At 45.1% G+C, this 25,342-nt stretch overlaps 2 protein-coding genes across 5 annotated transcripts in view; one reads left to right on the forward strand and one right to left on the reverse strand.

Annotated features, from left to right (window-relative positions):
* CUNH20orf24 (chromosome unknown C20orf24 homolog) overlaps window positions 1-3,771 on the reverse strand; it is an 11,641-nt gene extending 7,870 nt beyond the window's left edge. The window contains exons 1-2 of the mRNA XM_018556176.1: window positions 3,572-3,771; window positions 1,148-1,251 (exon numbers count right to left, since the gene is read on the reverse strand). Of these exons, the coding sequence (XP_018411678.1) occupies window positions 1,148-1,251; window positions 3,572-3,676 (209 nt within the window). The 5' untranslated portion in view covers window positions 3,677-3,771. The remainder of the gene's footprint in view (window positions 1-1,147; window positions 1,252-3,571) is intronic.
* A 5,077-nt stretch (window positions 3,772-8,848) lies between these two features.
* Window positions 8,849-25,342, forward strand: part of ZHX3 (zinc fingers and homeoboxes 3) — a 17,216-nt gene continuing 722 nt past the window's right edge. The window contains exons 1-3 of one of the 4 annotated variants that reach the window (XM_018556190.1): window positions 8,849-9,036; window positions 20,801-22,660; window positions 22,715-23,735. In XM_018556190.1, the coding sequence (XP_018411692.1) occupies window positions 20,930-22,660; window positions 22,715-23,735 (2,752 nt within the window). In that variant the 5' untranslated portion in view covers window positions 8,849-9,036; window positions 20,801-20,929. Of the gene's footprint in view, window positions 9,037-20,800; window positions 23,736-25,342 lie in introns of all 4 variants that reach the window. The other 3 variants (XM_018556191.1, XM_018556189.1, XM_018556188.1) reach the window with 3 other exon arrangements.

Here is a 25,342-nt window from a genome sequence, read left to right on the forward strand (position 1 = left end):
CCTCTTTACAAGCCGGCATTAGTACAGTTCCCGCTGTACTTCAGCCTGCTCTGGCTGCAAGCGCTGGAGGTCTCATAGACCCCGGCGTTGTGGTCACATAGCTTTACACATTACACGGGGTTAAGGCAATGTATGTGGTGGGGCACCAGGCTTTAACCCTTTCTCTGCACGAGCCATTTTTGAGATGCACCGATACCGGTATTTCGTTATCGAGTACCTATATTTCGGTACCGATACCGGTACTTCCGCTAGCATGGTGCAGGCTTTCTGGGCAACATGCCGCCTGGCTTCTTGATTGGCTGGGAAGCCAGCTTACCGGCCAAAAAGCATGGAACCGGCTTCCTGGCCAAACAGCATCAAGCTGGCTGTTTGGCCGGCTCCGTGCTGATTGGCCAGGAAGCCATCCTATCAGGAAGCCAGGTTGCAAGTCATTACCCGCCACCTGGCTTCGCTCAATGTTCCCTTGCGGCAATGCTGGTCAGAGGAAATCTCCCTCTGACCAGAAGTTCCGATATCGGGGGAGTACGAGTACTCCCCCCAAATACTCTGTATCGGCACATCCCTAATTAATACAACATAATGTCACCTTTCTACTTCATTCAACCTGATCAAGCACAGATCAGCCACAGAGGCTGGAGAATGAAAGCTGTGAACCCGGAAGTGACTAATTCATCGTTGCTTCTGGGTTCTTTCACAGGAGAGAAGATGAGCGAACGGATGTTCGCTGGTCTCCCCTCCATCTTGCCACCTACATCCGCCATGGCTGTCTCGGGCAATCACTGCCCAAATCACTTCCAACACAAAGCCGACAGTTGCCATGTGTGTGCTGAATACAGTGGGGGGAATTGATCAAAATATTGAGCAGTTGCCCATGGCAACCAATCAGCTTCTCTTTTCAGTTAAGCTTTGAAATGCAAGCTTGAAGGTGATCGGTTGCCATGGACAACTGCTCTAGATTGTCAGCTCCAGTTTGATAAATCCCCTTCAGTGTGATTAAAAGCCTGTGCTGCTGCCGACATAAGCCTTATGTAAATGAAAGTTTTAACGTGAACCTGTTGCTTGAATCTGTGCAAACAACTGTTCACTCTGTCAGTCTGTAGACTGGCATTCATCTGATTGTTAGCTCGCAGTCTGATAAAATACTTACATAGCTATTCCCACAAATCCCTTTAGGGGAACAATACCCCATATCACCCCTAATATAATGGCCAGGATCTGCCGCATCCAGTAGATGACATCGAGGAATTCATCCTGTAAAGGGGAGAGAAGGAAAGAAGTCAGTACATTGCATGAAAGGTTTGTCTGTTTCTGTGATCAGTTGTTTAAGACGCAGTTGCCACGGCTTGGTGTAATTCTGCTGCAACAGCTGCAGGTCTGACATGCCGAGTCAGCACCTCCAACTTACAGTAATCCCCAGTGCGTGCATATAATGCTATTTATAGGAAGTACAATGAACCCAAGCCTCACTAAGAAATCTTCAATCACTTCTCAAACAGAAAGTGACATTGATTACCAATAGGGGCATATTTATAAAGCAGTGAATGTCACATTCAAACATGCACCACAGGTATATCTTACTAGTACATATATTTTAAATGACAGTGATTGAATCAATCACTGTCATTTAGTGAATCTTTGCTACATCGTGTACATTTACTGCTTTATAAATATGCCGCTCAGCTTTTTTCACACACAAGAGTTTAGGAAACAAACTACATTCCGATTTCTATATTTGTTGTTTATTAGAAAACGAAATCTGACCACTGAGTCATTACTGGTGGCTGCTTACACAATCATTCCCGTCACTCATGCAGCTGGGTAGATCGACAGCATTGTCGGGATCCGTCCAGGCTGCGACGGGCTCAGTATACCGCAAGCTGTAGCTCGCTATATCCTGAGCTTTGGGTCACGGGAGGACGCTAGTATATGTCCTCCTGTGACCCTTAAGAGAACTATGGGGAAAAACACTTACTCCATAGTTCTCTTTTAATTCCAATTTGCTAAAATTGCGATCACGGGATTATAATGAAAACAAAGGACACCCAAAGAACTTTGGGCAGCCCCAATGGCACTGGGTGAGAATCTAACAACAACGCACACCTTTAAAGTGTGTGTTAAGGCAAAAGTTTGGAGTAGGGATTGGTTAAAGCCCCCCCCCCCCATCTATGTCCTATTGCAGGGGTGGGCAAATTCCAGCCCTCCAGCTGCAGTGCAACTACAAATTCTATTAGGCATTGAGAGACTGACTGCCACAGGCATGACGGGATTTGTTTCACCACAACTGGAAGGCCAGATACATTTCTCTTCACTCTCCAAAGTAAGGGAAATCCCCTCTAACACCCCATTCACACTGAGCAACATGGCTATTGCGTGTTTTTCCGCGCAATTTCGTGCTGAGCAGCTTTGAGCTACATTGCATTGCGCGATAGTGCACATTTTATTGCGCTACGTATCGCATTTTTTGGGCGGGGCTTCGTTGCTGCTACATACATTGGGCTGTAACCAATCAACAGCGATCTTGATGTGACATAATTCTTGCCTTCCATTTTGCAGTGCAAAAGTGACCCTCCTGTAGCGCAATATCGCCGGCAATGCACGATTTTGCGCAACACCGTAGTCTATTGGAGCCGAATCGCGCTATTAGACAGCAATAAAAACCTTGTGATCGGGGGAGAAGCGGCCCATCGCCTATCGGGGAGAAGCGCCCCCTCGCCTCAGCGAGCGGGGGGAGAAGCGGCCCCTCGCCTCGGTGATCAATATAGTGCTTCTTTACATCACCAGTGGGAGAAGAGCCCCTAAAATAGAGGTCATGGGGAGAACTCAATTACAATGGGGGTCTGACAAGAGCTCAATCAGCCTTAAGGAACCCCCAACCACTGCTGAAGTAACCCTGGTTGGGAAAGGCCGCTATGGATGGTTTTCTGTACTACTCTTTATGCATTTTCTTGTGTTATGCGATTTAGTTTTGGCCAATAAAGGTGAACAATAGTCGACATTGCAAGGAGGTGCGGGCTTGTTGTATTAAAATGCATTTTTCATGCACTCCCATTTAAGCCGTACCAAAATATGCACCTGTACCATTTTCCACATGCCATGGAGGTGCATTGCTAAGGTGTGAATGGACACCATAAAAAATAATGGGATTCCTTTAGTCAAGCGTTGTCACGCGACGGGCAATGCGTTTCAAATCACACCGATGTGAACGGGGACTTATTCTTTAATAGCTACTTCCTGACCTGAGTGTCACCGATTTGTACCGGCCGGGGGTAGCGGGGGTGGGGGCCATATACTGAATAGGTAAAGCCAAGTGCAGAAGAGAACATTCAGGCAAATGTTCCACCATTGGAGCTCAGGCCTATTGTTCACATGACAATTGATTTCTTTGGTCATCAATAATGTGGCTGGTGACACACACATACACACATTTTGTTTCCTATAATCTGTCCCATTCAGACCCTCACATGACACAGCAGCCAAATGTACACCTGGCAGGGGAAATCTGTGTGGGGGGGCCAGTTTGGAGTGTTCACGTTATTTTGGCCATGTGGGTGGAAAAGCCTTGTAGGTGTACCTTGTCCTCCCAGGAGGCGTCTCCTCGCAGGGCTTTGCTCCAGGGAGACACCTTCACCCCCCCATTGGACACGGCCTGCTCCTCTTTCCGTTTGGCGTTGCTCATTCTCCGGGCACTGGCAGGGGCAGCCCGTGCTGGAAGGTCCCAGGATCACACAGGTCTCCTAGGATGACGAGCCCGTCCTCAGCCCTGCCCCGGAAGTGACGCACGCGTCCGGAAGTGCTATTGGGACTGCAGCGTGTGGAAGATATCTGCGCTAGCGACGCCATTTTTGTGGAGACCGATAACAAGCCTATGGGGAGGGAGGCGATTTGGAGAATGGAGCTACAACATTAGAGAAATTGTAGGGAACTATCATAAATTATAGGCAAAACAGTGACTATACTAAGTTATTGTAATGGGTTCTATTCCTGTTTGATAGCTACAACAGGAAGTGAGAGGAAATCCTGGCAAAGAGAGGTAAATCCCTGGTGGTCAGCAGTGTTACCAGAACTAGTGTCCCCAATGGAAGATTTCCCATGGATTCCTGTTCTGATGACAACCCAAAATGTGAAATTTTCTTTTAATTATCATTAAAAGAAAATTTTACATTTTGGGTTGTCATCAGAACAGGAATCCATGGGAAATGGTCACCAGGAGAAATGGAGAAGGTGTATCTCCTTATCGGGGACAACAGACAGAAATACATCCTTAACAGAGGTTCTGATCCCTCTTTATCCTATTCAAAAATAAAACAAAGTTTTGGTCTCAGTTGCACTTTAACTGTTGTAGACATTTTTTTTTCTTTGAACATGTATTTATTTATTTAATTATTAATTTATTTTTTTAATGCAACACGGATAAAAATAAAACACAAAATGAACAATTATGTTATACATTCTATGAACGATTAAAGAGATTAAACCTTTATTTCTCACTAGTCATTATTTTATAACTGTTTTTAATATCTCTTTTTTTTTAATCTATTATGAAAGCTGTTGATGAAAATTTGGATAAAATGTTGAAAACAAAAGTTGACATAAACATTTTTAAAATGACACTAAAATTAGGTTTCCAATAACAAAGTCATTTGCAAATGTTTTAAAAGGGCATTTTTCTTTTTCAAATTTGTCCACTTTTTAACACAGATAAAAATAACACAAAAGTTGAAGGAAAGCAAAAAAAAAAGGAAAACATTAATGGTAAAAAATAGAAATAAAAGAAAAAAAAAGCTAAGGGGAGAAGGGAAGGGAGGAGTTAATAAGGGCTGAATTCTGTATTTATCTCATTCTAATGTTCTTTTAAAGGAGAACTATGAGGTGAGTGATTTTCACCTCATAGTTCGAGCCGACGTGTGACAATGAAACTGTCACAGGTTGGCTCAATAGATCGGGAAGTGAGCTAACACATACCGGCGTTCGCTCACTTCTTGATCATGTCCCCGCAAAGAGCCGTGATTGTCACTCGTGGCTCTCTGCAGGGATTCCCCCCCACCCCGCTCTGATCCTCCATCGCTGACTGGAGGAATGAACAGGGGAGGGGGCAGGCACAGCTGGCTCTGCCTCTAGATAGGCAGAGCCAGCTGTCACTCACGCAGCTGGGTGGATCTCGACAGTAATGTCGAGATCCGTCCCGGCTGCGGCGGTCTCCGTATAACGCGGAGGACGCTAGTTTATGTCTTCCCGTGACCCTTAGGAGAACTATGGGGAAAAACACTTACCCCATTGTTCTCTTTTAACTATTGCACATTTTTTTTCTATGAACAATTATATTATACATTCTATGATTTAAGTGCATGAAAGCTTTTATTTTTTATGAGTCATTATTTTATTACTACCTTGGATATCTCCTTTATTATTATTATTTAACATTATAGACAAATTTTAGACACAAAAAAGTACAAAAATATGAAAAACTGTGTTTTTTATTTTTTAATTTGACCAGTATTCATTTTGTTCTTGCTTTTTTTTTAAAATAGTTTTACTGAAAATAAAAAAATAAATAATAAAGATGGATAAAAAGGTGTTTTCTTCAATTTTGTGCTGGTTTTGTGCGACACTGAAAGATAAATAAACTAAACTACTGGGGGGAAAAATTAAACATTATTGGTAAAAAAAAAAAAATCGGAATAAAAAAAAATCAACAGAAAAATAATAGCCAAAGAAGATATGTATGTGAAGGGTCTCATTCATCCAGGTCATGGTATATCTGTAAATAAATAAGTCAAGGCAACTGGATTTGCTGTATTTTTCTTGAAGACATTTCACTGGTCATCTAACCAGCTTTCTCAATTCAGAATTCAAGTTAGAATATCTCTTTTTTTTAATCTATTATGATATCTGTTGATAAATGCATAAAATGTTGACAAAAAAAATTAGAATTGAGAAAGGTGGTTGGATGACCAGTGAAACGTCTTCAAGAAAAATGCAGCAAATCCAGTTGCCTTGACTTATTTTTTTACAGATAAGCCAAAGAAGAGGAATAAAATAAAGTAGTATTAATTAAACTTTTTTTCTATAATGAATGCAGATCAAACAAAAACACATTACCCAGTAAAATATTTCTTTACATTTTTGCCCAAGCTCTTACAGTCATCATGTTTCTGAACAGCTACAACTCTCTCAGCTCGGCTTCCCTGAACTTCATGTCCAGTACAAGCTCACAAGGGACAGAGGAGACTCCAGCAGCCGTCCATCTACTAGCCTGCAGAAGACGGGGGACGGGGGGGATTGAATTTACTTGCTGTATCTGTGTGTTTGGGAAGACACACAACAGCTTACTAGCACACACAAGGGTGGCTCCATAGGACCCTGCAAGGGAAAGGAGCCACCCTAAAACAGGATATCAGGGCCAGTGCTCAGGGGACCAACTGATTCTGCCGGAAATTAAAACTTTTAAACATCAAGGAGCAGCATCCATTGCAAGTGATTTCATCAGCATTTGAAATAGCTTAATAAAACTTTTTGATTTTAATATCACATGAATTAAGGCTGCTTAGTATGATCTAAGTTTTACTAAGGGGTTAAATGGGAATATATTTTCCTAAATTTTGTTTTTTTAATTGTTGGGTGTGTTAAGCTGATGTCATATGTAGATCAGAGATCACGCCTTTGATTTACATATAGATGAAATACTAGGAAATACAATGTAACAATAGATTGTTCTGCTGTTACTCAATGACACTTGAAGACTGTCTGTGGATATCATTTTACAGCAGCAGCTGCTCCTACTATGTAATACAGCAATTTCCTGTATGAGGCTGACACCAGGTCACATTCAGGTACTTACACTGCTTGCATTAAAGGAGAACTATGCGGTCAGTGTTTTTCCCCATAGTTCTCCTTAGGGTAACGGGAGGACACAAACTAGCGTCCTCCCGTTACCCTAAGCTCAGTATACCGCGAGCTACAGCTCGTGGTATACTGAGACGCCGGAGCGGATCCCGACTTAGGCCCCGTTCACATTGAGCGATTTATCGAGCGGTAATTCCTGCGATATCGCGGCAATTTACCGCGCGATATCGCTCTCCAATGCTTCTCAATGGGGCAAAGGGTCCTGCTGTCGCGGGTCGTGCGTCGCTACAGCAGGACCCTTTTTGGAGCGGATTTAGCCGCGATTCAAGCTTGCTCAATGCAAGCATTTGCGCGATATCGTGCGACAAATCGCGCGATATCGCGCATAATGCAAATCACACGACAAACGCGCGATTTGCGATCCGCTCAATGTGAACGGGGCCTGCGATCCGCTCAATGTGAATCCGCCCAGCTGCGTAAGTGACAGCTGGCTCTGCCTATCTAGACGCAGAGCCAGCTGTACCCGCCCCCTCCCCCGTCCGTTCCGCCAGTCAGCGCTGGCAGATCAGAGCGGGGAGGGGGGAATCCAGCCCCTCCCCCTGTCACGGCAGAGAGCCGTGACAGGATCGAGAGGTGAGCAAACCCGGTATGTGTTCGCTCACCTCCCGATCTACTGAGCCGACCTGTGACAGTCTCATTGTCACAGGTCGGCTAGAACTATGAGGTGAGTGAAAAGCACTCACCTCATAGTTCTCCTTTAAAACAAATAATAATAATAATGATGTATTAATAATTAAAGAGCCGCATTCCTTTATAACTCCGGGAGTTCAGCTTTCAAGTACATACAAAGCCTACACTTTTTTTTTTTAGATTGGGATAGAGTGGTGAAGGGTTAAAAATCAGGTTTTTAATGCTGTCTCCCCAAAGGTTTATCCCACCAGCCCCTTGTCAGATACCTGGACCCTGATGCATGCTGTGGTTCCTCCAGCTGGCCCCTACATCACTTTGTCTGATACCTGGACCCCGATGCAAGCTGTGTTTCGTCCCAGTGGCCCCAACATCACTTTGTCTGATACCTGGACTCCGATGCAAGCTGTGTTTTGTCCCAGTGGCCCCTACATCACTTTGTCTGATACCTGGACCCCGATGCAAGCTGTGTTTCGTCCTAGTGGCCCCAACATCACTTTGCCTGATACCTGGACCCCGATGCATGCTGTGTTTCTTCCCAGTGACCCCAATGTTATTCTGTCAGATACCTAGACCCCCGCTACCTGCTGTGGTTCCTCCAGCCGGCCCCTAGATCACTTTGGCAGATCCCAATGGCCCCAAGATTTGTCAGATACCTGGACCCTGATGCATGCTTTGTTTCCTCCCAATGGCCCCAAGATTTGTCAGATACCTGGACCCTACTGCACAGTGTGGTTTCTCCAGCCAGCACCTATATCACTTTGTCAAATACCTTGACCCCGATGCATGCTGTGTTTGCTCCCAGTGGCCTCACCAGTACTTTGTCAGATATCTGAAATCAACTGCACACTGTGGTTCCTCCAACTGGTCCCTACTGTATATCAGTGCGATTTTGCAGTTTGTGCTACAAACCTAATGCCCCTTTTTTTGTGTGGGCAAAGACATGCATTTAGCGTCGTGTTTGGCATGCCATTAACAAGCAATGGCGTTGCATACACGTCACATGGTTTTACCACATTGCCAGAATGTACATGGCACTAGGCAAGTGTGCACAGGGCCTTAGGCACAGGCCTATGACACCCCAGAACTTGGAATAGAGGGGCTGATGTCTGAGAACCCCTTGTTGCCCATAGCATCTATTCAGCATTCCTGTTTCACTCTCAAACCACGCACTGCTGGGGCAGCTGACAGGTTGCTATGGGCAACAGAAGCCTTATGATACACTTTCCATTCAGCACCTCCACAGCCTTTGATGACCAGGCCCCTCTTATCCCGGCCCCTCCCCCTCTCTTTTCCATCCCGGTCACGTGTTCGTGTTTTACTAGCGGCGGTTGGCGCTGGTTTGAGTTCGTCCTGCCCAGGCAAAAGATTGTCACGTGGCGTCCGGGCGACCAATCGCCGCTCTGCGTTGGTTTCTCGGAGCCAGAGCGTCGCCGCCTGCTCCCGGGCCCTGAAAAGTGTGGAGAGCGGGGACGGAGGAGGTCCGGCCTGTGTGCGTGTGTGGCGGTGAGTGACGGCACGGACACAGTGCTGGCGAGTCATGAGGCCTTTGTGGGAGAACCGGCCATGGGTGCTTACATGTGGCTGAGGGGGAGTCCACACTGGGTGATAGGGGAGCAGTATGGACATTCTCGTCTACTGGGGGTGAGGGGAGGTGGTAGAGAGGAATGGAAGTGCCCGGACAGACGAGTCACCCTTGCTAGGCTATAGTGCAGAACTAGGCCCCACTTGTGTCTCTGGGAACAGGCAGGCTTGGAGTGCACCAACCTGCCCATACATGGGAAGACATGGTTGCTCATTGGGTTGGGGGGCCAGTCATGTTCCAATGAAAGGATAACTTTGTTTGCATATGTACCTATTACCACATACCCAAAGCTTTTATTTTTGTTCATTTTGTATAGTGCTGTGGAAGGTTAAAATAGCTTTCAGGGCTATCTGTGTCTCATTGGAGAGATTTCCCTTCACTTCCTGTCCTGTGGACTCAACAGGAAGTGAGGATATCTTTTCAGTGAGAGTGAACTCCCCTCTTACGTAGTTGTCATCGGAAACAAGTGTCCCCAATGGAGCGATTCCCTTCTATTCCTAGTTACATAGTTTACCCATCACTTTCATTCCTGGTGAGCAGGCCAATGACAGAGGGGGACCCCCCTAATGGTGACCCCCCAACAGCAGTAGAGACCACACAGGGTTCCAGCTCCTCCCCATTCCATCCAGATCACAATGCACACCCATCCATGCACAGATTTTATAACTCATCGCAGTGCTTATTGTTTTATGTAAAATTCTATGATCTGCAGTGTGTTGTGATGCATTGCAATGTGCTGCCTGCGTCATGTTATTGTAATGCATGCCAATGCACTGAACGGGCCCTATACAGAGCAAGAGGCTTTGTGTTGGGAAATGCTGCCCAGCAGCCCCCTCTTCTGTATTTGTATATATTTGTGTGTTCTGTGTCCCATTGGAGAGATTCCACTTCCTGTCCTGGAGATGCAACTGGAAGTGAGAGGAAATCTCTACATCGGGTAGAAAAACTTCGGTCCTCCAGCAGTGATGAAACTACAAGTCCCATGAGGCATTGCAAGACTGACAGCCACAGGCATGAGGACTTCAGATGCATGATAGGATTTGTAGTTTAATTACAGCTACAAGGCAAGTCCCATGAAGCATTGCAAGACTCTTCAGTCACAGGCATGACTTCAGAGGCAGCTGCATGATGGGTTTTGTAGTATCACTGCACCTGGAGGGCTGAAGTTTGGCTGCCCCCCTCTCTACATTCTCCTCTAAAGTTGGTTGTACACCTGTAGTTTCGTTCGGCCCCACAGACTGAAATCACACGATTCTCCCATCCATTCTAGAGAGCCTGCTGACTTTTGTATCCTGAAAGCTGCCGCCCACCGCGGTCAGAATACCCGAGCAGTGACTGCTCCTGATTGGCTGCAGTCTCACCGTTCATCCAATGGCCCCGCTCCTATGGTAGAAGTCAATTTGGGTAATCAGCTTAACCGCGACTGCCTTCATGCCCGAGCATTGACTTCATCTGTCCTGAGCTGATGCTAATCATTTTTTTATCTGACTCGACAGGGCCGCCCACAGCTTGAATTTTGGCCAATTCAGCAGAAATTCTGACCAGCTTTATCTGTCACTTGAGATCAGGTGTCCACATTGGAAGATTTCTCCTCAATCCTCGTTCTGCTGACAACTGCAAAGTTTGTTTTCTCTTGCCTTTACATGGCTTTTTTTTTAAAAATGAAAAAAAACTTGCCCTTGCCAGTGGGGCTACCCCCACCCACACCCTGCGGGGGTTAAGTGCTTGTTTTGGTCTAGGGGCTGGAATAAAGCAGAATTACCTGATCCCTGGAGCCCCCCCCCCCTTCAAATGAGGAGCCCCCCCCCTCAATGCTACTTTAAAAAAATTTCGTCACCGTGGTTGAAATCGATTTCACCCCGTCAACGATTAGAAAGTCGAACTAGCATTCCGAAATCAATTCCATACGTCTGAAATTCTAACACTGTATAGCCCTCTTAGTTTTCATTTTAATGTCTGTGTTCCATTGAGGAGATTTCCCTTCACTTCCTGTTAGAGACACAGCTTTAAGTAAGAGAAAATCTCTACAAAGCTTCCCATACATACACCTTACAGTAATCGTTCCATTTTATTTGTCCCGCCATCGCACCCTCGTTCAATTTCCACACAAATAGCCTACCATGCACAGATCAAGATAGATTTCGATAATTGTTAAACCTTACAATTAAGAGGGGGCACCTTAAAGCATAGGGAATCCCCCTCTTAATTGTCACTGTAATAGAAGATTTCTCCTTTAACCTTGTTCTAATGACAACTGTCAAATTTGGGATTTCCCATCACTTTGTCAGCAGTGGAAATAGGGTGAATCTATCCAATGCGGGGCACAGACAGCTGTGAAAACTTGGGTTTTAATCCTTTCTACTAGGGATGCACTGATACCATTTTTTTGGTATTGAGTATGAGTACCGATATTTTTTTTAATTGATACTAACAGATACTGGAAGTCCTATTAAAGGAGAACTATGGGGTCAGGGCTTTTCCCCATAGTTCTCCTTAGGGTAACGGGAGGACACAAACTAGCGTCCTCCCGTCACCCTAGGCTCAGTATACCGCGAGCTACAGCTCGCGGTATACTGAGACGCCGGAGCGGATCCCAACATCGATGTCGAGATCCGCCCAGCTGCGTGACAGCTGTCTCTGCCTATCAAGAGGCAGAACCAGCTGTACCCGCCCCCTCCCCCGTCCGATCCGCCAGTCAGCGCTGGCGGATGGGAGGGGGGAATGCTGCCCCTCCCCTGTCACGGCTCTCTGCCTATCTAGAGGCAGAGCCAGCTGTACCCTCCCCCGTCCGATCCGCCAGTCAGCGCTGGCGGATGGGAGGGGGGAATGCAGCCCCTCCCCTGTCACGGCAGAGAGCCGTGACAGGATCGAGCAGTGAGCGAACGCCGGTATGTGTTCGCTCACCTCCCGCTCTACTGAGCCGACCTGTGACAGTCTCATTGTCACAGGTCGGCTAGAACTATGAGGTGAGTGAAAAGCACTCACCTCATAGTTCTCCTTTAAGGAAGCCGGGGGGTGTGTAATGACTCACCAGGTGACGGAGAAGCATGGAGCCGGCTTTCCGGCCAATCAGGAAGCCAGGGGGCATGTAATGACTCACTAGGTGACGAGGAAGCATGGAGCCGGCTTCCCAGCCAATCAGAAAGCCGGGCAGCATGTAATGGCTCGCCACCTGGCTGTTGGGATGAGTACTACTCAGTATCCGCACTTATACCATTGCTAGTATCGGTGCATCCCTATTTTCTACTATTTTTCCAGAGCATTGGCTATATTTTCAGCAAAGTTCACCTCCTGTATGGGAGGTACTGATTGTTCTTTAGATTAGGGTGTCCAATCATGATCCAATGCAAACAAATGATGCACATGCATGGCTTATGAAAGTTGGGCTGTACAGTTGTCGTAAATGATAATATTCGCGTTGAGCTGTTTAAAGAGTATCTATGGTCAAATGCCCATAGGATGTGCTTCATCAAGGGACTGATGCAATTTCACTTTCTCAGAGCCTGTCTTCTGAACTACAATTTTAAACAATGTAACATTATCATTGCTTGCTGGAAGCAATGCATGATGGGATATGTAGTCTTTAGATTGCATCACTTTAGGCAGTGTGGAGTAAGATGCAAAGCACACTGGGAATCCAGGAAGTCGATGAAAGTGATGGGCAGAAGGAAGGCAGCGCTAATTACATAAAAGGATATAGGTGTATCTTGAAAGGAAAACTTATCTTGGAGTAAAGCAGGGACAGGCACTTTGTACACTACAAATAAAGTTTGAAAGAGAAAAAAAGGAAGCCATGTGATGCATTGCCTCACACCTACTGGACCTGTCAAACCACACTAGCCCGCACACTACAACTGAGCGTTTTAGCAGGAGGGCTGGTGTGATTGGGCCCTCATCTCCATCATCCTGCTCTATGACCTGTACATTAACCCTTCACCTCCTCCCTCTGTCTATGACCTGTACATTAATGATGCCCTTTATCTAGTGCTCTAGTACTATGCTCCATGTTTTAGGGACTGTTCGCACCATGCCCCTTTTGTTGTGGTTTTCTGTACACCACAGCACATGTATGGTATGAACAGGTCACCTAAAAAACAATTGTTCTCTCTGTGCCCTGTGCATACCGTACGTATGCAGTGATGCATAGAAAATTACATGGTGGGAACAAGCCCTTAACCACTTCAAGACCAGGTGTTTAGACCCCCTTCCTGGCAGGGGGGGGCCGCGGAGGGGGGGGGACACACACACCGATCGGCACCCAATACACGCGATCCGCCGGCTCTAAAGCCGGCGGATCGCTTGTATGGTATCAGGCATCGCTGCCTGTTTTTAAAAAACGGCAATTTCCCGCGCGCGCGAGGGGGCGTGTCTGAGCGTTTTTCTACTACGGCCGGCCCGGAGGCAGTTAAAGTGGAAGTTAAAGTAAAATTAAGCCCTTGGTATTTTTTTTCTCCTTTTTTTTTAAAACAAACTTTATTGCTTATGTTTTTTTCAAAAACAACCTATTCATTGAAAAAACATAAACAATAAAGTTTGTTTAAAAAAAAAAAGAGAAAAACAAATATCTTGCTCTGATTAGGAGAATTGATTAGACACGAACACAGCAGAAAAGAGTAAAACGGCACATGCAGGCAGCAGCTGTTGCCAATCTAGAGTGGGCGGGGATGTGGATGTCCGCAGGACGTCATCCTGTAGTCCTGGCTCAGGTCGGGAGCGCGCACACAGACACCATGTAACATTCCAGAGACAAGGCAGTCAGCTGCAAAACGAAAGTTCTCCCCAGCATGAGAACAGATACAGATTTAAAAGGAAGAGCAGCAAAGAGAATGGAAACTACCATGAATTACAGTAAGGCGCACATTACAGTATTGTTTTATGTTAAAAGAAATCCGAGGGTTTAATGTCACTTTAAGTTTACAAACTTCTAGATGGCTATGGTTATTAGGAGTGAGATCGAACTTCTAGAAATACAGATTTATTTTATGTATGTATTGATGAGGTCGCCTCCCCAGGTGTGTTACCAGCCTTTCTTTTATAACAGAAATCACGTGTATTGAACCTAGATTGCATGTATTACTATACATATAGTGTACACAACAATATTGGAGTGAAGTTCACAAAACAAACCGAGAAAGTGCTAACCGCCTTCCTCCAATGCAGTCCCATGGAGCACCGGTGTACAACCAAGGCTTCCACCAACCTTTCATTATAAACTGTGAAAAAAACATGTTCGCACAGTTCTGGATCCAGTAAAAATCTTTATTCATTCAAGGCAAAAAACAGACATTTGAATCCTGAAGACATGTTTTGCCAAATCCGTGCTTAATCAGCTATGGTCAATTGAGATTTCCTCACGCTTCCTGTTTTTGTTCCCTGGACAAGAAGTTGAGGGAAATCTCACCATCCAGACCCAGATTGCAGAAAATTAACTGATGGGGTTTATACTACTTGCCATTCCATACTCGTTCCAAAATTAAAAAAAAGTTTTTGACTTTACATAAACCTTAAAACAGAACTCCGAGCCCATTTTTTTTCTTAACCCTGGCAGTGGGGCTAGCCCCACACTGCCAGGGTTAAGTGCTCATTTTTGTCTAGGCCTAAAAATAAAAAGTTTTAATCGCCTGATCCTTGAAACTGGCTTGCTCTTAGACCAGTCTCTTCCGCTTTGCTTCCCCTGTGCTGCAGTGGTCTGAGGTCCCAGAGCCATCATGTTCAATAGACAGTGTATATAATGTGAGGCCGCCATTGTAGCAGAGGAGGAGACAGGCAGAGGGGACCGGTCTAAGAGCAAGCCGGCTGTGAGGATCATGTTAGTATAACTTTTTTTTTTTTTGTCTATGGCTGAAAATAAAGTTATACTTGCCCGATCTTCACTGCCAGCTTGCTCTTAGACCAGTCCCTTCCGCCTGTCTCCTTCTCTGCGGCAGGAGTGGTATGTCCCTCAGTATCCTCACATCCTATACACAGTGTATAGGACATGACGACTCACGGTACCTTAGACCTACAGCAGAGGGGGAACGAGGTGGAAGGGACCGGTCTAAGAACAAGCCGGCTCTGAGGATCCGGTGAGTATAACCTTATTTTATGCCCTGGACAAAAACAAGTGCTTACCCCTCACAGTGCGGTAGGAGCCCTGCTGCAAGGGTTAAGAAAATGTATGCCGGAGTTCTGATTTAAGATTCCTCTTAAAACTGATGCCTGAAGTCCGGGTGTAAGTTTTAGTAGGAGGGAGATTGTGTTCAGTTCTAACATCTGGATCCTAAGTTTTCATTCTTGGCAGCTGGTATTCTTGGAGTTGTTGGCTGGTGTGCTTTGCCGCTGCTGTGTCTTTTTTTTTCCCCAGTGGCATGTGTCCAGCAGCTGGCGTGTGTGACTGTAAGCTCGAGCATTGCTCATTGCAGAGCTGCTCTGTCTGTCTTTCAGGACTAAAGCACAGCGCCGCAGTTTCTAAAATGGAGTTTCAGCTTTTGTGAATGAAAAGTTGTGCTCATCAAGGTCGGGTGGTCAGTATGTGTGTATGTTATGTGGTTCCCCTATATTAGCTGGAGATCTTTTACAGCATAATTCCCTCCATCTGCGGTGCATGCAAACCGAGGCCTCCAAGCGGATGAACACTCCATGGCCGCCAGCCCCCAATCTGTTCCGCTTGAATCTTTTCTTTTGCCTGGCAGGCTGAGTGTGGGTCAGACGTTATCCACGCTTCAGTACTTTCAGGCCTCCCGCTGCTGCAGTCGGCTCATGCGCAATCTCATTTTTTATAATGTAGGAGTTGAAGGCCAAGGATAGAAAAACAACCTGCACTTCTCATCCCCATGAGTGGAGCAACAGTTTAGGTGGGTGAGCTGCTCCCATAGGATTGACTACATTTCTATAGGTCTCCAAAGCTTAGATGGATGGAAATCAAACCGCTGTTTGTTTATAGTATGTTTTGATGGGCCATTATGAGCCCTTCTAGGTGGCCAGAGCCTTCCATTGTCTTGCTATATACTGCCATTGCCGCTCAAAAGCAAACCATTGTTTGTTTTTTAGCATATATCAGGTTGTTTTGTCAACCGCTAATTCTTATTAGGGATGCACCTATACCAGTATTTCGGTATCGAGTACCGATATTATTTTTACATGCATTCGGCGAGTACCGGAAGTCCCATTCAGGAAGCCAGACGGCATGTAAAGACTCGCCATCCAGCTTCCCGATTAGCAGGGAAGCTGTCCCCTTGCTTCTCGTCACTATGTGACGAGAAAGCATGGGGCCGGCTTTCTGGCCAATCAGGAAGCTGGGTGGCGTGTAATGACGCGGTGCCCGGCTTCCTGATTGGCCAGGAAGCCGGCTCCATGCTCCCTCGTCATGAGGTGACAAGGGAGCATGAAGCCGGCTTCCTGGGCAATCGGGAAGCCGTGCTGCGTGTAATGACTCACTGCCCAGCTTCCTGATACCGGAAGTATTGGGCTAGGCATCGGAGCATTTGGGCGAGTACGAGTACACGCCCAAATACTCTGCATCGGCACTGGTACTGATACAAGTATCGTTATCGGTGGATCCCTCATTCTTATCATTTTTTTTTTTTTTTTAATGTTTGCTCTTCAGAATTTACATGATTGTGTTTGATTTACAGATTCTCACACTAGTGGCTATCGCCATCCTTTGATTTTTCTTCTGCTATATATTCGGTTTCAGAGTTAAAGTGCAACTGAAGTTTTGGATGGAAAGGGATGAGAAGACCTGTCAGGTTTTTATTTGCCGTCTGTTCCCATTAAGGAGATTCACCTTCTATTTATTTGTCCTGGTGGTCGAGATCGGTGAAAGAAAATCCCAAATTTTGTGTTGTCACCAGAACAGGAATAGATGGGAAATCCTCAAGGGACCACCAGGGATTTCCCTCTTTTTGGAGGGATTTCCTCTCGCTTCCTATTGTGGCTATCGGACAGAAAGTGAAGGGAAATCTCCCCGATGGCACAAAAAAAAAGCCGACGGGTTATAACCCTCCCTTGTTTTATTCAAAACTAAAAAAAGTTTCTGTTTTCTTAGGTTGCATCAGGCATGTGGATGGACTGCATAATGTTTTCCCCAAATTTGCTGAACATCGCACACAATGCAGGCACAGGATTGTAGTTTGCTGCAGTTTGCCTACCTGTGATTGCCAGTGTGTTCTGTGGGTGATGCAACTGCATTGAGTTCAGTGAAATGCCGGTCTGTATGTACTGTGGAAGGGAATGCTCGGACGCTTCTTTCTGCACAGTACTTTTCCACTGACTGAACCCGGCAAATTCTGCAGACGGCAGAGCACACTGTTTTGGTGTTACTTGGCTCAGTGTCAGGCTCTTCCCGTTTTGATGACTGGGACATGTATTTAAAAAAAAAAAAAAAAGAAGCGTGGGCTTTGTTAGATGACGGACACAGAACACAGGGACATACATGTGCTTTCAACTGAGTGCATCCGTTTCCATGATTTGTTCTACAAATGTTTTAAAAGGACAAACTTCTCTCGTCTCAAAGAATTTGGGGGGATTTACTGAAACTGGAGCAGCAAGGTAACCAATCAGCTTCAATCTTCAGCTTGTTCAATTAAAGTGGAACTACAACCTCCTATCCTTTACAGATATGGAAGGTGCCATCTTAGCCTCTGTTTGGATTGCATTTGCCGTGGTGCTAGACATGTAGTTATCTATGACACCAGCCATTTGAGAGCTTTAAAGTTTGGTTGAGAGCTGAAATGAGCACACAGCACCTGGAGAGTTGGCATGCCTTAAAAATAACTGGAAGGCATTCAATTGGTGGGTAAAGTTCCCACTTAAAGAAGAACTATGAGGTGAGTTATTTCCACTCATTCTCATAGTTGGAGCGTACGTGTGACAGAGCCAACCGGTGACAGCTTCTTTATTGATCGGGAAGTGAGCAGAAACATGCCGCCGATCCGCTCACTTCCCGATAGTCACCGCTCACTGCAGGGAGACTATCGGTCACCGCTCCCCGCAAGGATTCCCCCCGATCCTCGAGCACTGAGTGGAGGAACGAACAAGGGAGGCAGCGGGCACAGCTAGCTCTGCCTCTAGATAGGCAGAGCCCGCTGTCACTCATGCAGCTGGGCGGATCTGAGCAGTTAATGGTAATCTTTGGTGAAGCATTCCCCTTGTGTCCATGTTCTAGTTGCATATGGTCTTTAATAGAGTGCAATAGAATTCCTACTGAGCTGCTGTCACTTGCTGCCTCGTAAGTCTGAAGTGACACTTGCTTTGAAAATCGTTGAAAGGAGACACATGGGGCTTGATTTATAAATCTTCTGCCCAGGGTATGGCACTACCGCCACTAGATGGCACTGACTGGCATAGGAATGTCCTATGCTCCATCTAGTGGTGGTAGTGCTGTGTAAATGGCATTCATGCAACCATAACCTGGGGCAGAAGATATATAAATCTGTCCCAGTAGTGTATAGACTCGCTCGCTTTCTCTCCCCCCACATCAGGGGTTTGTTGTTTGTAGGTTTCCGAAGACTGTCAATTCTACCAACATAACTGCTTTTAGATTCACTTTTGTAAATTAGAGCCGTAAGACAATCTTCTTCATGCAAGCTTTGCTGATTAGGTGTTAGTGTGACTGCCCTGCTGGGGTTGAACTTTAAACCTCGTTCTTCTGCTAGTCTATGGAAAAAGTCTGTGATTAGAGCGAACAGCATTCAGTTTGGTGCTAAGCCCAGAAGTATTAAATTATTCAACCCATAATCACAACGTCCACTTCCTGAATGTTTTCCCTGCGTATGTGAAGGCGTGAACCCAGGATGATCCCTTTGCACATTGACAGAAATAAGTTCTTATTTTTACAATTGGTTTTATCTGCGTGTATCTATTTTGTGTGTGAGGTTTGAAGATTTTACTTGGTGCATTTCCTCTGTTTAATATGCAATGCCTCCTCCCTGCGCTTGGCTGGAATGGACCTCGACAAAGGGTGGGTGCATTGGGCATACTTGAAAGCTGCATGTGTCAGACCTTGTGCAGCATGTGTTAGCTTTTTCAGTCCTCTATTGGTAGCTCTTCAGCTGCTGAGCCATATAAGGTGAAACTCGAATAATTAGAATATCGTGCAAAGTTCATTTATTTCACTAATGCAACTTAAAAGGTGAAACTAATATATGAGAGATACTCATTACATGCAAAGCAAGATAATGCAAGCCGTGATTTGTCATAATTGTGATGATTATGGTTTACAGCTCATGAAAACCCCAAGAACCCCAAATCCACAACCTCAAAAAAGTAGATTATTACATGCAATCAATAAAACAAGGATTGTACATAGAACAATATCGGACCTCTGAAAAGTACAAGCATGCATTTGTACTCAGTACTTGGTTTGGGCCCCTTTTGCAGCACTTACTGCAATTACTTTTGCACGATATTCTAATTATTCGAGTTTCACCTGTACTATTAAAGTATTATGTTGCTAGCAGTGAAGCTGAACAGACGTTTTTCAACTAGTAGCACATCTCTACAGATCAAAATGGCTGGCGCCATGCGATGACTTGACATTTCTTCTCTCCCAGGAGTAATCACTTTTTAAGAGGTTCCCTTTAACTGCTAGATAACTTGGTCATCTGGGGTGGCACATAGCATTTAAAGCAAAGGATAGTTTGAACACCAATAACTGTGGTGAGGAAATTCTCCCCATAGAAGCAGAAAAGCCTTCTAGAAATTCTCTATTAAACAGAGTATTTTTATTTTTTTTGCAGTTTCCCTGGGAGAGATTTCAATTGATTTACTTTCTTGATGATCACCTGTCACGGGAACTGTAAGGGCCTGTTCACACAGATTGTGGTGACCTGTGTTGTAGTTAGGGATGCACCAATATAGTTTTTTTGGTATTGAGTACGGGTACTGATATTTTTTTTCTTCGGTGCTCGCCAATACTGATACTGGAGTCCCACTCAGGAAACATGGCAGGGTGTAATGACTCGCCACTTGGCTTCCTGATTAGCCTGGAAGCCGGGCGCCGTGTAAAGACTCGCCACCCAGCTTTCTGATCAGCTGGGAAGCCGTCTCCATGCTCCCTCGTCACTATGTGACGAGGGAGCATGGAGCTGGCTTTCTGACCAATTAGGGTGCCGTGTAATTACTCGCTGCCGGCTTCCCATTACTGGAAGCTCAAGTATTGGGCTAGGCATCCGGAGCATTTGGACGAGTACAAGTACTCGGCATCGGCACAGATACTAGTATCGGTGCATCTCTAGTTGTACTGCACCAGATCAATGTTGGTCACTACAAGGACACATACAAAACAATTGTTTGCAATGCGGGAACCTGAATAGAGCATACACATCGTACACTTCACATAAAGTAAACTGTGACAACTCCGACATTGTGCGATAAAACTCTGCCAGAGCTGCCACATCACACTAACCCGTCCGCTAAAACGGAGCGTGTGAATGGGCCCTAAGTAGAGGTTGTATTACTAGGGAGGACACACACATCAGTATAAACCTGACAAGAGTTGTAACCCTTCCATATGGTATGCCAAAAAGTTTCACTTTAATTTCGTATGCCATCACTTGATTTTCAGTACAGTTCCATCATTATGTTTTTAATATAGCTCTGACCTCACTGGCAGTTAGGAGCTTTGCTGTGATTTCTATTGCTAAGACCTTGAACAATGTTTTTGTTCATAAAGTAATGTGATTTATTTGTTTCCCCTCCTTTTAGATCTGTGCCAAGTCAAGCTAGAGTCTTCTAGAGCAACATGCTCCAAGCGTAATGCCTTATTGGCGGTCATTTTTGAATTTACACTACCAAACATCACTTCCTTAATTTGTGGGAAGAAAAAAATAAATCATGGCAAGTAAACGGAAGTCTACCACGCCTTGTATGATACCCCTCAAGGCTCTAGCCTTGGATGGTGGCACAGACATGGCAGAAGAAGAAAAGGACCAAAGTTCCACAGAGGAGCACCAAGATATACTACCAGCTGCAGATCTTATGGGCGGTGGTCACGACTTGCTATCTAATGGACATGAAAATGTAGAAGGTCTGAGTTTTTTTTGTAAATACTGTAACTTTGGTTCTCTGGAAACAAGCCCTTTTGTGGAACACATGAATACAAAACACCTTGACTTTAGAAATGATCCTTCATATGTTTGCATTGTATGCAGCTTCCTAGTGAAAGACCCTAAGGAACTGGAAGCTCACAATGCCGATTCTCATCCCGGAGACCCAGATCTCTCCTGGATTGTGGCCAAGCACGAGAGCTACACTGTTGTAGAACAGAGCGTCAGCGGCCATGGCATTGATCATGATGACCCTGTACACCATGGTGACGAACTTGTGGATGACTACTCGGAAGTAACAATGACTAAAACCCCTATAATGAAACATTTCAAAAATAAGCTAGAGACAAAAAAAATTATCACTATAAAAGATAATGGTAACTGCGTAGGCGAGGAGCCTGAGAGAAAGGGCCGACCTGTTACCAGGAGCGGGACAGCGTTGGTAAGCAAAGTGACCAACAACATTGTAAATTCTTCTCCATTAGTAAACGGCCCCATCATAGGAACAGTACCTGTCTTACAAACTGGGGTCACCCAGCTGGTATCCATAAACCCCCCTCAGTCTTTAATACAGCCAAAGATTCCTGCAACTATTATAACACCAGTGCTGCCCAAACAGTCTGCGCAAAAGTCCCAAAGTCACCTGCTTCCCAATGAAAAGTCTCTCCCAAGAGTAATGATTCCGTTGAGCAGTATTCCGACATACAATTCGTCCATGGATTCCAATTGTTTTTTGAAAAATTCTTTCAATAAATTCCCGTACCCGTTGAAGGCCGAACTTTGCTATCTGACAGTGGTGACGAAATACCCTGAAGAGCAAATTAAAATATGGTTTACTGCACAAAGACTTAAGCAGGGGATCAGCTGGTCACCGGAGGAGATCGAGGACTCCAGAAAGAAGATGTTTAATACCATAATCCAGTCTATCCCCCAGCCAATGCAGCAGCCAACCATAACCGTTTTGAATGCTCCACTTGTAACCAATGCAAATAACGTTCAGCATCTTATCCATGCAACCCTTCCTAGTCAGATCGTCAGCCAACCTCAAGGGACTGGTGGCGTAATAGTAACTCAGCCTATTCTTTCCAATGGGATTCAAGGAGCTCTTACTTCCGTGTCTTTAGGCATAGCTCCACTTTCCACTAGTCAGGCAAACGACTTTGGTAGAGAGTCCTTTACAGCAGCGGGCAATTCCCCTCCGATTACATCACAATCGAGTTTTTATGAAAGCATACGAATTAAAAAGTCAAGGCAGCAGTTGAGTGCCCTTAAAAACAGTTTTTGCAAAAGTCAGTTTCCTTCCCACGGGGAAGTTGCAAAGCTGACCAGAATTACTGGCCTATCAACAAGGGACGTTCGGAAATGGTTTAGTGATAAACGGTACCACTACCGCAACAAACCGGCGTCCTACTTCTCAGACACCGGCGAGCCGCTAACTGACGCGCAGACAGATTTGGTGTTTTCTGTGGGAAAAGAACATGATACTGACTTTGCACTTCCAGCAAGCAGCCATACACCGGCAAGCAGCCACACACCATCTCATACACCGTCTCATACCCCATCGCATACACCCTCACATACGCCAGCCCATACCCCAAGGAGGCAGTCTTGGCATCAGACTCCAGACTTCACAACCACACGATACAAGGAGCGGGCTCCAGAGCAGCTGAGAGTGCTGGAAAGTAGCTTTGCAACAAATACTTTCCCTTCGGATGATGAAGTGACCAGGTTACGAAGCGAGACAAAAATGACAAGACGCGAAATTGACAGCTGGTTCGCAGACAAACGCAAAAGAGTCGCTGAAGAACTCAAGAGAGAGAAGGCCCGTTATGAAAAGCACGAGGACATCTTTCCTGAAGAAATGGAGACCTTCAGGGTCAAGACTGCTGATGAAGTGAAGGCTCCTAGTTCTCCAGTCTTTGAGCGAAAAGTAAACCCTATAAAGATTAATCTAAAGGCTCTTCGGGTGACGGATACAGGGAACAACACGGACAGCTTCAGGGATGATAACAGTAATCACAGCGATGGTGGAAGTAGTAGGCCATGTACACCTCAGAAAAGTCGATCTGTGAAAAAGACTGCCCAGCAGCGGGATCATTTAAGACAATTGTTTGTGAAGACGCAGTGGCCATCCCAGGAGCAGTACGATAATCTGGTAGAGCAGACAGGACTGCCGCGCCCCGAAATTGTGCGCTGGTTCGGGGACGCCAGGTACTCCTTTAAAATTGGCAATTTAAGATGGTATGAGGGCTACAAAAAAACCTATTCGGAAGCTAAGCCTGCGTCCCTCCAGCCTCTTTTGGACTATTATGGCGAGCATCAAACACTTTGTGAAACTGACATTAATGATCTCTGCGACCAGACAGCTATGTCCGCAGATGATATCCGCAGCTGGTTTTCAGAACGGATGGAGGAAGCCAAACGAGGTGCGGTTGAGGAGGGCGGCGATGATGCAAATGTCAGCCACGGTGACACAGTAGATGACCAGAATACGACACCCGATCAGTCTCCAAAGGTCTCTGAGAACGGTGACTCCTGTGAGCCGAGGTCGGATGAAAGCCTGCCAGAACAACCGCCATCAGATTTACCACTTGGTGAGAAATACTGCTGTTGTACTCATTGGGGGGAAGTTATCAAAACTGGAGCAGACAAACTCTGGAGCAGTTGCCTAGGGAAACCAATCAGCTGCTCTATTCAGTTTGCTCAGTTAAGATTTGAAAATGAGAGATGCTGATTGGTTGCCATGCACAGCTGCTGCAGATTCTGTGTGCTCCAGTTTTGATAAATCCCCCTCTTTGTATATAAGCCTGTTCACACTACATTTTGCCAATGTTTATGTCCTTGCCCTTTTAGGCTCTGTTCACACCTAGGCGTATCGAATATGCGCGTTTCGTGACGCATGGTTTTACCGCGATTCACTGTAAAAAAACACGCGACAAACGTGCGTTTCCGAGGGCTACTTGGCTGTATCCCAATGGAAACGCACGACAAAAACGCCGCAAAGAAGCTCATGTACCTTTTCAGGCGTAGGCCGTTTTGTAGCGCGTTCAGACGGGCTGAAATACGGCAAGGTGTGAACCATTCCCATAGAAAACAATGGGATTTTCATGTTTGAGCGTTTTGTAGAGCGTTGAATGCGCTACAAAACGTACAGGTGTGAACCAGGCCTTAACGTTGTAGCTCGCATTTTACTACATATCTGTCAAAATAAGTCTAGGCAACTGGACTTGCTGTATTTTTCTTGAAGACGTTTCACTGGTCATCCAACCAACTTTCTCAAGCCTCAAGTTCTGAATTGAGAAAGCTGGTTAGATGACCAGTGAAACGTCTTCAAGAAAAATACAGCAAATCCAGTTGCCTTGGCTTATTTTTTACAGATATATCATGACCTGGATGAATGAGACCCTTCACAGACATTGTACTACATAGGCTTCAATATTAAACTTAATTTATATGTATAGTTAAAAATGAAACTTTTTTTTATTTGCAAGTATGGATTCCGGACGTGAACACAACTTCATGTTCCGTACTAAGCATTTGGAAGTAACATGGTAAAAAAGAAAAATTAATAAATGCTCCCATATTTAACAGAAGAAAAAAAATTACATTTATGATTTTTTTTGCATTGGGTATTTTATCCTGTTTCTGTGCACTATAATACATTTCAGTGTATTTAATCCTAAAAATATTGTTTTGATGAACAAGTAATTGATGGAGGTGCCCTCCGCACACCTTTCAGCAGTCCCGGCCAACAATCAAATAAATGGAGAACAAGTAGACTTTTTTTTATTCTAAAGGCCTTCTGCTTTCATAAAATATATCAGTTCGGGGGATGTTGATCTGTTTTCTAGCCAAAAATGCAGATTTTATGACGTGGGTGCAAAAATTAAGAAATTGCTCCGGACGACAAGTGGTTAACTAAACATTCACTTTTTCATATATTTTTTTCATAATCGATTAGTTGCAATAAAAAAAAAATCTCTCCCCAAATAGTTGCCAACTATTCTCATTGATTATTATCAATGTGATCGATTAGTTGTTGCAGCCGTAGTTTTTACTTGTAAATCAACTAACTTTTCTCTGAAACCTTTTAGGGCAGCGGTCGCCAACCTTTCGGACCTCCATGGACCACTAAATTCATAATTTTAAATCCCGCGGACCACTAATATGAATTTAAAAAAAATATTTATATTCTCATATT

The sequence above is a fragment of the Nanorana parkeri genome, unplaced genomic scaffold (genome assembly GCF_000935625.1).
Source record: "Nanorana parkeri isolate BGI_ZX_2015 unplaced genomic scaffold, ASM93562v1 scaffold227, whole genome shotgun sequence".
Classification (NCBI taxonomy): Eukaryota; Metazoa; Chordata; class Amphibia; order Anura; family Dicroglossidae; genus Nanorana; species Nanorana parkeri.